This window comes from Theobroma cacao, chromosome 1 (assembly GCF_053813885.1).
Source record: "Theobroma cacao isolate CCN51 chromosome 1, ASM5381388v1, whole genome shotgun sequence".
In the NCBI taxonomy this organism is placed as follows: Eukaryota; Viridiplantae; Streptophyta; class Magnoliopsida; order Malvales; family Malvaceae; genus Theobroma; species Theobroma cacao.
In genome coordinates, this window is record NC_142639.1 from 17293891 (window position 1) to 17310640 (window position 16750).

Sequence of the window (16750 nt, forward strand, 5' to 3'; positions counted from 1 at the left end):
TCATACTTAATATGATTGAGCTCAAGTGTGCATATATTTGCATTTCACATCTCATGCTCTAATGACCAATAGCATACTTTACCTCATTTTATCATGCATATGCTTACATATTTACATATTCACATATAGTCATTTAATTTCAGCACCTATGGCATTAAACATATTTGTGCCTTACAAGTTCATATCATATAGCTGCTCATGTTCCAATTCATGTGCATATGTGGCATCATGCCCTATTCTCATAAAACTCAGCATAGTCAATTCAAAATTTACCAAGACAACTAATAACATATATGCATAGATGAAATCTCTTATAAACCATATGCTCATTAATTTACCCAACTCACTAGGCAAACCTTGTTTCCATGCTTAAATTCCTTTACATAGGTAGAGGCGTTACATTTAACAAAATATTTCGTACGTTATAAATTAGTTCTCTTACATATTTCTTTTATATATTTGTACTAATACATTTTTAATTTTTTATCATTATTTTTAAAGGCAACTTAAAATTTTTTTTTATACTGACAAATTCACAATTTTCATGGACAGAAACTTATAATAAGGTCTGCTTCCAATCCATCGATAAATTCCATTGGTACATTACCGATGGAATTTATCGACTAAATTTCTATTTCATCAACCAATCCTATGACTGATGGGTTCGGTATTCTGCTGACCAATAGATTGACGAATTATTCCGTCGAAGCATATTGTGACAAATTTTTCCAACAACAACGAAATGACCATTACTAACGACAATATTTCCGACCACATGCCGATAGATTTTTCCATCGACCATTCCGTCATTAAAGTTGTTACCTCAAATAGCAACAATATTCTTCTAAGAGGAGGGGTGAATTGGAAATTAAAAATTCTTGAAAACTTAAAATTGTTTTTACAACTTTTTCTAGAATACTTTAAAAGTTAAGAAAGCTAATTCGAAAAAAACAAATTCTTTTTGAGATGTTTTTGAAATTCCACCAACTTATCAAGTGAATCAAACACTCTAAAGATTGAGAGGAAAAAAATACACAATAGATTTTATAGAGGTTTGACCTTCTTACTTACATCTACTCCCTTACCCTAGCTAAAAAGTTTAGAATCAATTACAAGAAATATTTTTTCAGAGTCTTTTTAGCTTCATAAATGATGTTGAGGCTTCAAATTAAGGCTTCATAAATGTCTTGCACCTTTTCATGGTGCCTTCCACTATAAAATCTTGAAGTTAACATTAAATTAAGCAACCTTCCACATTAGGTCATTTCCATTCAGAAACTCTACTTCCATGGACTTTTATTAGCTTTAAATAATGATCAAATCACCAAAATACCTTTCAAATTAGTACCACCCATAACAGTCACTTAGTAATCAACAAACAAAGCATTTATAACCATTAATTAACAAAAAGTCTAAACCACTAATGGTTTAGTGCTTAAAAAATTTTTACATAATATTTGAAAAAATCTCCAAACTATTCAAAAACTATCAAATAAATCTTTATTTTTCTATTACATTCAATTAAACCTTTATACTTTTATTTTGAGTCTTATAAACCCTTTTGATTAACAATTGATTAGTTATCATTAGTAAAAATGTCACTTTTCATTTTATGTCTAGATGGTGTTGACATAGAAGATGAAAAATGTTACATAATCATGTCATTATACTACATCATCATATGTTATAATATGTCAGCATGTTACGTTAATGTCATGTGACATAAAATAATAAGTGACATTTTGAGTAACAACAATTAATCAACCATTAATTATAATGATTTGATTGAATGCAATAAAAAAATAAGAAATTATTTGAATTTTCTTAAATAGTTTAGAAACTTTTTTAGATAATATACCAAAATTTTTTTATTCCACTTCCAAAATACTTTTGCTTGTTTATCATCTAGATCATAACGAGAATGAATTAGTATAGTAATATTTTTAGCAAATTTTGTATGTTTTAAAGATCAAAACATTATTATGAATAATAATATTTTACTAGTAGCATTTGATATTTCAAGAATATACATGTACATTCCTTATTCATTCTATTTTAGTTGTTTAATTGTTTTTTTCAATGTTTCGAAACGAAGCTCTTTTTCTTTTTTGAATAGTAATATATTTATATTTTTCATGTTTTAAATTTATTTATCATAATTTTTTAAACTTTTTGATGTAAACAATCACGGAACATCATTTTATATAGAGATTTAAAATTTTTATTAAATATTTAAAGTCAAAATATTTTTCTTAATATCCGTGAGGTAAAAAAAATTGGGAGGAAAGAAGAATAAAATAATATAAGAAAATTGTAATAATCTGACTAAAAAGCCCAAAGAGTACCCAAAAACAAGAAGCCCTTATATCCTCGTCGTCTACCTCAGGAAAACCCAAGCCCATTACTCACTGAGAGGAGTCGCATAGTAACCCCGAAAAGCAGCGAAGCCAAACAAAACCTACACACAGAAAAAAAAAAAAAACTAAAAAAACAAAAACAAAAACTCAAAAAAAAAATCACCAAAAAAAAAAAAACCAACTATTTTTTAGAGAGCGAAAACAAAAAAATTACACAAAGGACTCTTGATAAAGGGAGACTCGACAACGCGCTCATGGCTTGCATTTGCAGGGAGATGTTGCATTTTAGGGTTAATTTGTGTCGTTTTGATTGAGGGCACGGCGTCGGGGAAGGGTTCGAAGCTTCAAAACCCTAGGAGCGAGAGAGAGGGAGAGGTAGCGAGAGTGTTAAAAAGAGCGGGAACGTTTCAGGTGCTCCCCGGTGCTTTGCCCTAGCTCCCAATTGTTCAACTCCGTATCCCAATTCAGGTTATTTTCGCGCTTAATTTTTGTTCGTGTTTTCTTTGGTAAACCCTAGAATTTGAGTAATGTTTCAAATTAGGGCACAATTTGCGTGATTCAATGCGTTTAGGGTTTCTATTTCTCTCTCTTGTGGTATTCTTTGCACGTTTCGATTGAATGCTTGTGGATTTACGTGCTAAGTGGTCTTCTTTTGTGTTTATTTACATTAATTCGAAGTTCAATGCTGAGGAAGCTCATTAGGCTCTACGTTTCATTGTTTTGCTACTGATTTTTGACTTCTAGTGGTTTTTTCCTGGAATTTGACGAGAATTGCTGGTGCCAAACTCTTTCAGCTATTATTATCTGCTTCTATATGTATGCATATTGGATGGCAGTGATAGAATAGTTAATTACTATAATTCAGCATTGCTTTAGGCATTCCTATAAATGGCGGGCTATGCATTTCCTTTTCGAAGCTTTTAACTGTACTAAACTTAGTGGCTACTCATGCAAGTTCAATTTGTTGTGTGAGTTTTCCAGTTAATATAAGATGGTGAATGAACTTGAACTGCCTTTTGAGATAATTTGGTTATATTCAAACTACAATGGACAAGTGGGAAATTAAGAGGTAAAAATATGTGATTGATGTGCTATTGATGATCTAGTTATGTAACACTTTTTTGTCCTTCTGTCAACTCATTGCAGAAAAAAAAGAGAAATAAAGTAGGGAGCACCTTTATTTGCGGGAAAATCACTCTTGTGGATTAATGTTGTTGCTCCTTAACCTTGTTCAAGTCATTATATGCTTACATTTTGTTCTTTCAAATTAATATACTATTCTTTTTTTGAGGAATAATCTTTATACAGTAATCCTTCTTATGGTAAACAATGCATATGCTGCATGCATAGTTCTCCTGTTTTATGTATTTTTGTCCATTTGTTCAGAGTTTCTACCTTGTCTTTCGGTGTTGGTTTCATAAATATCTGAGCTCCTGATAAACTTCCTTTTCTTTAATTATCTTGAGTGAGTTTGATGATAGCAGTTTGCAATCAATTTCTACAATTGTGAACTGTGGCAAATTTGATTTTTTTTTTCGCTTTTTTTGGGGACAAAACTTTAATATTTATTGAATGAAGAAAATTATTACTACTGAAATTATGAGGGTGACTGCATTGCAACTGACTGGAGGTAAAAATATATGTTCATAGTTGATTGCTGCTTCTTTGCAATTCAATGTTTGCCTTAGTTTTACCTTTTTTGGCTACCTTAGTTTTATTTACTGTATTTGTTTTTTTGATTTTTTCTTTTCCATATTTTCTAAACATCCTTTTTTAGGTATTCAACAATATCTTCTTTTTGAATTGATGGGAGGGGCAAGCCTGTAGATATTTAGGTAGGGATGCATGGATGTAACTCAGGATCTGCTCTCCTAGTAAATGCTGAGGTTGATTCCATGGGAGGGGTTGTTGATGGCGGAGTCGGGATTGGTGTCAAAACCTCTCCGCGCAGAGCAGCAATTGAGAAGGCTCAAGCAGAGCTTAGGTGATGCTTACATTCTATTTTTGTTTACTCATTCCCCTTCTAAATTTCCTAAAAAACTTGGTTCACATCCCTAAATACAGGCAACTTGTTTTTATTTTATTTTTTGCTCGTCTGTAACAGGCAGGAGTATGATGTTCGAGAGGAAAGGAGAAGGGAACTAGAGTTTCTTGAGAAAGTATGCATTTTTATCTTCTCTGGCTACGTCCAATTTTTTATAAATTAAAATTTACCATAAGATGCTTCGCTGTCAGGGTGGCAATCCCTTGGATTTCAAATTTGGTAATGCTGCTTCAGTTAGTGTCCAGTCTACTTCTCTCACTGATCAGCAAGCAGAACATTTTGTTACCAGGTATATTCTTTTTACAGTTGTGTGTTACAGAATTATGGTTCTAAATTGTATTGGAGTAATTGGCTGATGCTTCCTCTGTCCATTATTATTACAGTGAAGCGAAAGGTAGCTTTGCACTGACTGCCTCACCTCATGGTGATTCCGTAGAGAGTAGTGGTAGACCAGGGGTTCGTGCAGTTTGTGAACCCAATAGTGCTGATAACCTCCTACTTTTTGATGGTGAAAGTGAGTTGCCTGAAGGTGAAAGAAAGTCTATGCATCCTCGTAAGAGGAATACTGTTGCTCCATCAGAACAATCTTCTCAGATGGATGGGACTCAAAATGCCAAGGAATCTGAAGATTCTGCTATTTTTCGCCCATATGCTCGAAGGAACAGGTCCAAAATAAATCGAGATGGAGCTCGATCAAGTTCGACGGATATGGTTCAGGGTCGAGGTGGTCATGGCTCTTCTTTACCTGCTCGTGGAGCATCAAAGGATGTGAAGGTTTTGACATCTGAAATAAATAACCAAAAGGACAAGAACATACCCTCTGTTAATACTGCAAAATCTGCAACTTCAAATGGTGATTTGGCTTCAAAGGTGATAACTTCTGATAATCAGTTGAATATGGAGTTGGATGGTGGGCAGGCTGTGGAAGATACGACTGAGCAGTCAAAAGCTGATCTATCTGAAACCAAGGTTGATGCTACAGCTTCCAAAAGCGTGACAGATGACCTGCCTAATGAACCTGCTCCAGTGGAGGCTCATGAATCTCCAGTTAACTTGGCTTTTGAGGAACCTGATCTTGTCAGAGGGAAGGAGCAGGTAGTTTCAACTGGTCTTGAATGTCCCCCAGGTACAGGTATGACAAAAGCTGAAAATGATATTGGTTCTAATCAGCTGAATGGCTTTGGTGATGCCAAAAGAGATAGGAAAAACATACCAACTGAAGGACAAAATAGCAGTATAGCAATAGGGTCAAAGGGATTGGATTCGGAGTCCTCTTGTACTCAAAACAGCCTAAGCTTAGATGTAAATAATGATAATGATATGTGTATAAATCCAAAAAATGTTGATTCTAATGGAAAGCCCATGGAACAAACATCAGAAATAGAGGAATCACAAAACTTAGCTGTTGCTGAATTGGCAAAAGAAAAGAATGAGATCAAGGCTGTTGATAATGCTGCTGTTGTCTGTGATACTAATACTTCTCAAAATCACTCTGTTAATGATTCTATTGTAAAAATGGAGGAAGAAATTAGATCTGAATTGCAAAATGAGGTTAGTTGTCCTTCCAACAACGAGGCGCAACAGAGCAGTCATGCTGTATCAGAAGCTGATAGGAAAGTTAGTACTCTGTTGGGTGATGATACCAACTCCAACAAGGAAATTTTTTCTACTAGTAGGCCTCAAGGCACAATGGATAACTCTACTTGTGAGATTCCTGAGACGACTTTATCAGGAAGAACCTCTACTACTACTGCTGATCCGCAAACTAGTTCGGATAATCATGTCAAAGTGGTGGACAAGGCACATGAAGATTCCATCTTGGAAGAGGCACGGATTATAGAGGTGGTTTGTTTATCTTATCGATTGATATATGCCCAGTGATTTCTTAAATTTAAATGGAACTTTTTTTTCTTTAAAAAGCTTAAAAGGTCTGGCTTTATGGTAAACAGGCTAAACGGAAAAGGATTGCAGAGCTATCTGTTGGTACATTACCCTTGGAGAATCGCCGAAAATCTCACTGGGATTTTGTCCTTGAGGAAATGGCATGGTTGGCAAATGATTTTGCTCAGGTATTTTCTTGTAGAATATAAAATTAAATTCATCTTATGCATTTCTTCTTGTTCTTTTTCCCTTCTTATTGAGAACTTTTCTGTTTATTAACTTTACTCAATTAATGTACCTGTATATGAAGCTGACTAGAGAACATATTCCCTTTTTTATTCTTTATGTGCTTATAGGAGCGTCTTTGGAAAATGACTGCTGCTGCTCAAATATGTCATCGTGTTGCTTTTACTTCACGATTGAAATTTGAAGAACAGAATCGGTATTGGAAACTCAAAAGAGTAGCTTTAACCCTTGCTAATGCTGTCATGGAGTTTTGGCATTCAGCAGAGGTGCTTCTAAATAGTAAGGATTCAAGTCTTGGTCCAAAGAAATGTGGTCATGATTTGGTAAGGTCAAGGGTAATTGAGGCCAATGAAGTTTCTGAGAACAAGACTGCAGAACTTGATATGGTACTGGTTATATTTTTGGACTTTTCTTGGTCTTTATTTTTTAATCAATTTATGCATCTCTCTTTCTGATGATAGAAATGATGATAATTTTGTATGTTTGCTTATTAATGTTGGTGCTTGTTTCTTTTATGTTCTTCAACTTCAGTTATCAGTTTTGTATGATCAGTCACGTTGTTAGCTGCTTATAAGTTCTGTTATTCAATACACTGTATCTTTCACATGCTATGAAGGTAATTTACTTGATCTGGGGAGAAGTAACTTATTTTAAATATGTAGAGAAGGGGTTACTGGGAACTTAGGTAGTTATATGGATTGTAGTCATGTTTTCCTATTTGGATCTTAATTGTGTTTTCTAATATATATGCTCCCATGGTTTTCTAAGTGTGTTGACTTGCTGGGGCTGGTTGGATTATTTGATGATTGAGTTCATAGAGACTCTGGATGATAAGTTAACATTCAGTTGAAAATTCAGTTATCAAACATTCAGTTGAAAATTCATAAATGCCTTTGAATTCCAGAAGTAGGATCCAGAATAACCACTTAAATATCTGGAATTGAGTTACAGCTTTAGAGCTGTTTGGTCTCATTCTGCCCTCCCTTCCGGTTTTTTGTCTTGCTAAAGATGCCGAGTAGTTCCCTCATATTCATGTTCTAGTTTGTATCAGATCCATGAAATATTGTTCTTTCTGTCTTATCTTTATGTGCAACATGTTATGGAGCAGGATACAAATAAGGAGCAGCAGGCCCCTGGAAAGAACAATGAACTTGCTATTCGGGCATATGCACTCAGATTTTTGAAATATAGCAGCTCTCATGTTCCATCACTTCAAGCTGAAGCACCAGCAACACCCGACAGGATATCTGACTTGGGCATTATGGACATTTCTTGGGATGAACACTTAACAGAAGTATGGCTTAAAATTTTTCATAGCTTTTCAGGTTTATTTACAAATTTATAGTTGGCTTTTGATTGTAGCTTTTTGATCTATCTCTTTTAGTAGGTTGTATCTGTTTAGCTCTGCGTGCTCAATTGTGGAGTTCTGTATCTTGCAGAAATAGTTTCTTTATGTTTGCATTCTTTGCTCAAACATTTTATGTCCTTTATCTTCAGGAAAGCCTCTTCTATGCAGTTCCTTCAGGTGCTATGGAAACCTACCGAAGATCTATTGAATCTTATTTGGTACAGACTGAGGTAAATAGTGGTCTTTTAATGAGTTTATACATGCTCTTTTTGTTTTGCTTCCCCTATATCTAATAAGGGGGAGTATTTTATAAAAAAAAAGTCTTTCTGGACTAATGTGAATTGATTTGAAAAAGCATCAGTCAAAGTTATCATGGAGAACATATATGCATTTTTGTTGCTAATTTGCTCAAAGGCAGCTATTGAAACTTTTGTACTTACACTTGCTTAATGCTGAATGATTTTTTTTTTTTCAGAAAACTGGGAGTAGCGTGCAGGAGGAGGTTGAAACATCTGTTTATGATGCTGGAGCAGGTAATCATGACACTTTTTTGTTCTGAGTTTGTTAGCCATTGAATAATCTTCTGTTCCTTACAACTTCTTCAAATCCAGAGTTTGGATATCAAGATTTTGTGTATGATGAGGATGAAGGAGAGACGAGTACGTATTATTTGCCTGGAGCCTTTGAAGGTAGCAAATCATCAAAACTAAATCAGAAGAAGCGGAAGAACCCAATGAAATCATATCCTGCAAGACCATATGAAATGGGTGCTGATTTGCCATATGGAAACTGTGCACAGCAGTCCATGTTGATAGGAAAAAGGCCTGCCAGTAGCCTAAATGTCGGTCCAATTCCAACAAAACGTGTCCGCACTGGTTCCAGGCAGAGGGTTTTAAGTCCTTTTAGCAGTGCAGCTGCTGCTGGGGGTTTACAGGCACCGGCAAAAACAGATGCTTCTAGTGGAGATACTAATTCTTTTCAGGATGATCAGAGTACGTTGCATGGAGGCTTCCAGATCCAGAAAAGCATGGAGGTTGAGTCAATTGCAGACTTTGAAAGGCAGCTACCATATGACTGTGCAGAAACACCTACAAAACCTAAAAAGAAGAAAAAGACGAAGATTCCTGTAAGTTGCAATTCTTCTGTTTTAACTGATACAGGGGGTTTGTTAATCCCTGGAATGGTGTGGATTATTTTTGTTATTTGCCTTCATAGTTTCTAAAGGTTCCAGAATTGTGTTTCTTGTAGGGTTCTGCATATGATCAAGGTTGGCAGCTGGAGTGTACTGTTCAGAATGAACAGGTGAATTTCATTAGGTTTTCCAAGTTGCTTATGTTGACATAAATAAACTTTTTTCTTTTATTTTGCTTCATCATTTTCTTTCTAGCTTAAAAATTGTTAAGGATTTCAACTTTTTTCTGCCTGGATGAGTAATTACCTTTTGAGGTTCTCTTGTAAGTTACTTAAAAAAGTGTAATTTTATCAAGCAAGAAATTCATTTTCAAAGGTATTACTGGTTTTTAAGTTGATTGCCAAATTTTCTTTTGAGTCGGGTTTTCCTCCATTTCTTCACTCAAGGAAACTTTTAAAGCTGAATTCATTTTAGTATTTTCAGTTTTACGTCAGACCAAGTAGTTGTAGCAACAAAGTTGACTTCCTGTTTTCCATTATAGATATGAGGGTATCATAAGTATAATTATGCAGCATTGAACTTTATCTGCATGTTCTTCTGTTCTTCCCTATTGTTTGCCTTTTTGTTCTACATGGTAATTTTCTAATTGATAATCTCATGCTTGATGGTGCCTTTTCTTTTGCAGAGGGATTATTCCAGAAAAAGACAGGAGAGTCATCATTTTGATTCTAATGGAGCCACTGGTAAAGCTCTTTTTTTTCTTATATATGATTTAATGGTTGGTTACTTGGTTGGATATATCTATCTGGTATTCTGATAGCCTTTGTTCTTCACCCTTCACATTTTCAATTGCCTTTTTCTTAGGTTTATATGGGCAACATTCTGCCAAGAAGCCAAAGATAATGAAGCAACAGCCAGATAACTCATTCGACATCACTCCAAGTGGATCCATCCCTTCACCAGTAGGGTCCCAAATGAGTAATATGTCCAATCCCAGTAAAATCATTAGATTAATTCATGGTCGTGACAGGGGTAGAAAAGCCAAAACACCTAAGGTATTTCGCTCTTTTCCCTTTTGTTTGATAGTCTGGTTGATCATGTGCTTCCTAGGTGTCTTGGCTCTGGTGTAATTATTAAAACCATGTAAATTTTTTCCAGATGTCTGCTGGTCAGCCAGGTTCTGGTAGTCCATGGTCGCTATTTGAAGATCAGGTTAACTTTTGTTGTCTTTTCTTGAACTTATTCTTCAATTGCTGTTAAGCATTGTGACCAGGCCCTTGAAATGTTATTGTATTTATATTTTCAGGCACTTGTTGTCCTTGTACATGACATGGGTCCAAATTGGGAGCTTGTAAGTGATGCCATCAACAGTACTATTCAATTTAAGGTTAGTACTTGAGCAAATTGTCTTTACGAACATATTCTGTCATCAAGGGCTTCCGTGTCATGTGTCTGAAATAATTTTAATTTGCCACCAATGATGTGTCTATTCCACTAAAAGTGCTATTTGTTCTTTCGTTTGTCTCTATATTTCTTTCTATATCTGCAGCAGACCTACTTGTTTATTTCTTTCTTTTCCCCCTCACCTCCACCCTTCCACCTTCCTCCATTGGGAAATAATCTCATGAACTTCTCAACATGTTCAGTGCATATTCCGCAAGCCTAAAGAATGTAAGGAACGCCACAAAGTTTTAATGGATAGGAGTGGTGATGGTGCTGACAGTGCTGATGATTCAGGTTCTTCTCAGTCATATCCATCTACATTGCCTGGCATTCCGAAGGTTCTGTCTCTCCCTCAAAGCTAGTAGATTCATATTTGTTAATGTATTGATATGGGACATATGACATTGAGCTAATTTTTCTTCTATGATTGGCTTCAATTGCTGTATGTCATGCAGGGAAGTGCCAGACAGTTGTTTCAACGTTTGCAAGGGCCGATGGAAGAGGATACTCTTAAGTCTCATTTTGAGAAAATTATACTTATTGGCAAGAAACAGCACTTCCGTCGGAGTCAGGTACATTTGTGAATTTTAGAGTACATTTATTTAATCTCTAGAGTTTCTGCATGTTGGTAGTTATACAATCAAATCAGCCTGATTTAATCAACTAGTTGAAGGTAGTCTTTTTGTTATCTTGAGTAATTTCATTTTTTCAGTTTTTTTTTTTTTGTATCAGGTTGATGCAAATTCTGACAATGGCATTTTAAAAAGACTTTTGTGCAATGTTAATTTAATTTCTGAAGGTGCATGGGACTTGTTGATATAAAATATACTAGATTTGCTGTACTCCTGTCATTTTGAAACATTTGAATCTTTGCTTCAAGGAAATTGGCAAACTGGCACTTGTTTGGATTGTGTTTATTATTCACAGTTGCCTTTTGATTGACACCACTGTGCTGTTATCCTTCTTTTTAAATAAAGAAATATGTGGATGATGTTGTGCTACTTGAAATTTTAGATTTACTTTGAAAACATTGAATTGAATTAACTGTCTTTGAACTCAAGATGTTGTGCCCCACTGTTCGATGCACTTTGTTTAACATTAGATTGTGCTCTGAAAGAATTTATGAATTCTATTTCAACCTAAATTTATTCTACTTTGAGAAATTTCACACCTTTTGTTGAACAATTGTGTTAGCATTCAGTGGTGTGCCAAAAAGTATGGAGTTGAACAAAAACTGCAGGCTTAATACTTGAAAGCATCTTAAATTTTCCTTGTTTTCTTCACCTTGAGTCTTCCAAACTTTCCTGACTTGGCCTTTGTATCTTGTTCTGTGTTGTGAAGCATGATAACCAGGATCCAAAGCAGATAGTGCCAGTCCACAATTCTCATGTTATTGCTCTTTCACAAGTTTGCCCGAATAACCGTAATGGAGGGGTTCTAACGTAAGCTTTGCTTTCCCTTTTTGATTAATGTTTTAGCTTGTTAATTCATTCATATTTGTTAGTTTTTCACTTTTATGTTTTTTCATTGTTCTTATTAAGTTGTTGCTTTTAATGCAATGTGATGCAACATGATTTTATTTATTTGTTGTCTGGATAAAGGCCTCTTGATCTTTGTGATGCCACTTCATCAAGCCAAGATGTTCTATCCCTTGGATATCAAGCTCCTCATGCTAGTGGTTTAGCAATATCGAATCAAGGAGCTGTGGGATCAATGCTTCCTGCCTCTGGAGCAAATTCCTCACTGCAGGGATCTTCTGGCATGGTTCTCGGCAGTAATTTGCCGTCACCATCTGCCCCACTCAATGCATCTGTCAGGTATTAAGCTAATGTGTAGCTTGCATGCTCAGTGGGTATACTTTCACTTACTAATGGCACAAATTTTGGGTCATATTTGCTCTCAGGGATGGTAGATACGGTGTTCCAAGAACATCTTTGCCTGCTGATGAGCAGCATAGAATGCAATATAATCAAATGTTATCTGGCAGGAATGTTCAGCAGTCCACCTTATCTGTCCCTGGGGCTATTTCTGGATCAGATCGTGGGGTTCGTATGATACCTGGTGGAAACGGTATGGGCATGATGTGTGGGATAAATAGAAGCATGCCAATGTCAAGGCCAGGCTTCCAAGGAATAGCATCATCAGCAATGCTGAATTCTGGCAGCATGCTCTCCTCCAATATGGTGGGAATGCCAACCCCTGTGAATATGCACTCTGGACCAGGTTCTGGTCAAGGAAACTCAATATTGAGGCCACGTGACACCGTGCACATGATGCGAGTAAGTTATTTATTTCTCAAAGAGCAGTGTGAGTCTATGCTTAAACCTACTGGGCTTCCTTTATTTTATATAAATGGTTAATTGGTTATAGTTATATACCAATAATCAGCATTAATTTTCCCCCCAGTTATTAGTGTAAATTGTCATTGATTCCATTTCCAGAATGCGGGGACTTCAATCGTACAGGTTTGAATAAGGATTTTCAATGTTAATTATGGGGAATCTATTGAAAGTGTAAAGAAATAGATTTTGATCAAATGCTTTATGATAATTTATTTAAGTAATTGGAACTTTCAATGACTGAGGATTACCTGCTGCAAAAAATCCCATCAAATTGAATTTTTTTTATGACTGTAAACCAAAAATTTTTCTTTTTCCCTGGTTCTGTCTCTAACAACCAGAAAAGACAATGTAATTGTTCCATTTGGAAGTGTGTGCTTCATATCACAGTGCCATATCGTTTGGCTACTAATGTCAGAAGATGAAATCTTCAAAATTGGAAATTTTGTTCCATTGAACTGTGGGTATCTAAATAATGACTTTCTTCAGATGTAATGACTTGCTGAAACTCGGGAATTAATATAGGCCATCTAATAGGGGGTTGTAGACCTCAATGCCCTTCAAGTTGGAGGATATTTTGTCTGGTTGAGTAAGCAACATCTGTTCTACAATCAATTGTTGATATTAACTAACCTTTGTTTAGTATCTTTTTTGATTAGCTATTATTCTCATCTTTTAAGCTTTGAAGTATTCCTCTGGGTACAGAAATGTGGTTAACTTGGCATTTACATACTTTGTTAATTTAAAATAGCACCGAACTTCTAAATAGTCGATGACTTTTAACTCTATAATTCTTGTACATTATGTGACGGACAACGACTTCTAAATTAATATGATTTTTTTTGTTTTTTTAATAGCCCGGCCACAATCCAGAGCATCAAAGGCAATTGATGGTGCCTGAGCTCCAGATGCAGGCTCAAGGGAACAGCCAGGGAATTTCTGCTTTCAATGGGTTGAGTTCTGCTTACCCTAATCAATCAACTGCACCACCTGTTCAGTCATATCCAGGTCACCCCCAGCAGCAGCAGCAGCAGCAGCAGCATCCAATGTCTCCACAGCAGTCCCATGGACTGAGCAACTCTCATGCTCATCTTCAGGGTTCCAATCATGCTACTGGGTCACAGCAGCAAGCCTATGCCATGCGCCTTGCTAAAGAAAGGCAAATGCAGCAGCACCAGCAGCGTCTTATGCAACAGCACCAGCAACAGCCACAGCAACAGCAACAGCAACAGTTTGCTGCATCAAGTGCTTTGATGCCACAAGTCCAACCTCAGACCCAACTTCCCATATCTTCTCTTCAGAATAGTTCCCAGATTCAATCTCAACCTTCAACTCAGCCAGTATCACTCCCTCCTCTAACACCATCTTCGCCAATGACTCCAATGTCATTGCAGCACCAACAGAAACACCACTTGGCCTCTCACGGGCTTGGTAGGAACCCCCAACCTGGTGCTAGTGGGTTGACCAATCAGATAGGCAAGCAACGTCAGCGGCAGTCCCAGCAGCAGCAACAGCAGTTTCAACAATCTGGCAGGCACCACCCTCAGCAACGACAGCAAACACAGTCTCAACAGCAAGCTAAGCTTTTGAAGGGAATGGGAAGAGGGAACGTGCTGATGCATCAGAATCTTTCTGTTGATCCTGCTCATCTGAATGGCCTTACCATGGCCCCTGGCAACCAAGCTGCTGAGAAAGGAGAGCAGATGATGCACTTGATGCAAGGTCAAGGCTTGTATTCTGGGTCTGGTATAAGCCCTGTCCAACCATCTAAACCTCTAGTTTCATCTCAACCTTTGAATCATTCCCAGCCGCAGCAAAAGCTATTTTCTGGCGCAACGCCCCCTTCTACAAAGCAACTCCAGCAGATGGCTTCTCATTCTGATAGTGGCACTCAAGGCCAGGTTTCAACAGTGCCCTCTGGTCATACACTTTCAGCTGTGCATCAATCTGTCCTGCCAGCAGCTATGGGTCTGAACCACCAGCATTTGCAGCTACAGTCACAGCCACACCAAAAGCAAGTTAATCAAAACCAACCTACCATTCAAAGGATTCTTCAACAGAATCGACAAGTGAATTCTGATCCATCCGGCAAATCTCAAGCTGAGCCAGCTCAAGTGGACCAACAGCCCATGAACAATGCTTCACAGATGGGTACAACCACAACCATGGCAATGACTCAGGCTGGCATTGATTCAGCTAACAACACGGTACAGGTTGCTTCTCAGTGGAAATCATCAGAACCAGTGTATGATCCTGGAAGGCCAAATGTAGCCACTCAAGTGGGATCCAGAGGGAGCCCTCCTCTTACAAATTCTGCTGGTAGTGATCCAGTACCTTCTGTCAGTCAAGGGTTAGGGCAGAGACAATTATCAGGTGGCTTACCCGCTCATGGGAATAATGCTGGGGCACAGTGGACACAACAGCCACAGATACAACAATCTTCCACACCGTCACCATCTCAACAACACCAGGATCAATTACAACAAGATCAGCATAATTCACCCCCACAACAGTTGCCATTGCAGCAGCAGTCACTACAGCAAACTCCGCATCTGCAAGCAGTACAGGGCAGCTTGTATCACAGGCCTTCCAATTCTAAGCTGGAATGAAGCAATCTAGTGGATGGAGCAGTTCCAACAGCCTTGGGTCCTGTAGGGTTGGGTTTGCATGCCCTTGTAACAGCAGTGTACAGGTAATAATGATTTACAGATTTAGGCAGACATGATATGTTGATATTCTAAGTTAGGTTGTCATCACTGGGAAAAAATAAAACATAAAGAATTATCATAGTTGTAATATTATTATGATGATAAATTATATCCTCTCTCTCTTACATTGTTGCTTGAATTGGTTTTGTTGAAGCTTTTCTCTGATTATTAACTCCCAACACACCCTCTCTTGATTGGAGGCCCTTATCTCAAATTTTTAATCCATGGCTACCTTTTAAAGCTAGCTTTGTGTGGGTGCTTGGGCATGTATACTATTTGGATTGTGAAAACCTGTTTTGTTTCGCCCCTTTTCTTTTCTTGTCCTTTTTGTTTGTTTCTTTGGTATATAAATTTTCTTTCACTTGAATGGAGAGTGGACACTAATTATGCTGTGGGTTATATGCAGATGAAGCTGATTACTCCATTAGGGCATTGCAATGTGGAAAGAGGTGGTCGCTATTTGCAGGTTAGAAATTCACAGAAAAACTGTTGGACCTTTTCTTTTTTTTTTTTCTACTTTTATTTTTGGGTTTTTGGGGGATTATGTATATTACCACTGGTTTAGAGTATTGGGAAGATTGAGACAGATATAGAGGCATTTGTACAGGGGTCTCATCTCCCTTATTTTGTACTTTCTTCCCCTCCTTTTCCATGGTCTACCTTCTCATGTGCAGAGGGGCCCTATTTCTTTTTGCCCCAGTAGATTAGTGCATGTATTATTACCCTTTCAGTTCAAGTGGGTAGCAATCATTGTTATGGGCAAAAGCCTTCGGAAATTTTGTGAATATAAGGTTTCTGGTGTTCAGTGGAATTAGAATGATCAGCATGTGTCACTGCCTTGGGCAACCAATGAAGTATTGTAAGTCGTAAGAGTCTTTAAAATTTTCATAATGCAGCAACTTTCAATCGCTGATCCCTTTCCATTTCCACATCCTGCTGGTTCTTTTAGTCACAAGCCTTCCAACCTTGATGCCCGATACATTTATGTTTTTGACATCAAGTATTGTAGTGGATGTATAACATTGGTCCTACCCGGTTCTGAAGTTTTAATAATCCAAAATGTGGTGGGATCTGATCTGAAATTCACTTTGGACCTTTGATTTGTTTCAAATTTCAGTCTGAGAAGAGGCCAACATTTGATGGGGACTCCAGAAAGTTGTATTCAATGTCAATGTAAATATTTTCTAACGGTGCTGGCATGGTATTTGATCTTTATGGGTAATTGATCTTTATCGTGCTTTGTTTTGCTTGG

The 16750-nt window shown here is 37.0% G+C and overlaps 1 protein-coding gene across 3 annotated transcripts; it reads left to right on the plus strand.

Annotated features, from left to right (window-relative positions):
* Positions 1-2429: 2429 nt before the first annotated feature.
* On the plus strand, positions 2430-16745 carry LOC18612777 (chromatin modification-related protein EAF1 B-like). 3 transcript variants are annotated; one of them, XM_007049706.3, is made up of 23 exons: positions 2430-2825; positions 4135-4341; positions 4462-4516; positions 4593-4690; positions 4785-6243; positions 6351-6470; positions 6639-6914; positions 7637-7822; positions 8026-8106; positions 8352-8409; positions 8488-9002; positions 9125-9178; positions 9694-9751; positions 9873-10063; positions 10167-10220; positions 10315-10395; positions 10655-10789; positions 10907-11023; positions 11793-11893; positions 12053-12268; positions 12439-12730; positions 13648-15482; positions 15905-16309. In XM_007049706.3, the coding sequence occupies exons 2-22, from the start codon at positions 4199-4201 to the stop codon at positions 15397-15399; spliced, it is 6042 nt and encodes a 2013-aa protein (XP_007049768.3). In that variant the 5' UTR covers positions 2430-2825; positions 4135-4198; the 3' UTR covers positions 15400-15482; positions 15905-16309. The 3 variants fall into 3 exon arrangements, with proteins under 3 accessions (XP_007049768.3, XP_017977668.2, XP_088662984.1); XM_018122179.2 differs by having other exon boundaries at positions 2435-2825; positions 12355-12730; XM_088806858.1 differs by lacking the exons at positions 2430-2825; positions 4135-4341; positions 4462-4516; ... (10 more) ...; positions 9873-10063; positions 10167-10220 and adding an exon at positions 16616-16745 and having other exon boundaries at positions 10297-10395; positions 12355-12730; positions 15905-15964.
* The last annotated feature ends 5 nt before the right edge of the window (positions 16746-16750 follow it).

Excerpts from the sequence above, each read along its gene's own strand:
- LOC18612777 (XM_018122179.2), top strand. The coding sequence starts at position 4,199 with ATGCATGGATGTAACTCAGGATCTGCTCTCCTAGTAAATGCTGAGGTT. Across the intron at positions 6,471-6,638 it reads TGGCAAATGATTTTGCTCAG|GAGCGTCTTTGGAAAATGAC; the intron begins GTATTTTCTTGT and ends ATGTGCTTATAG. Across the intron at positions 6,915-7,636 it reads AGACTGCAGAACTTGATATG|GATACAAATAAGGAGCAGCA; the intron begins GTACTGGTTATA and ends GTTATGGAGCAG.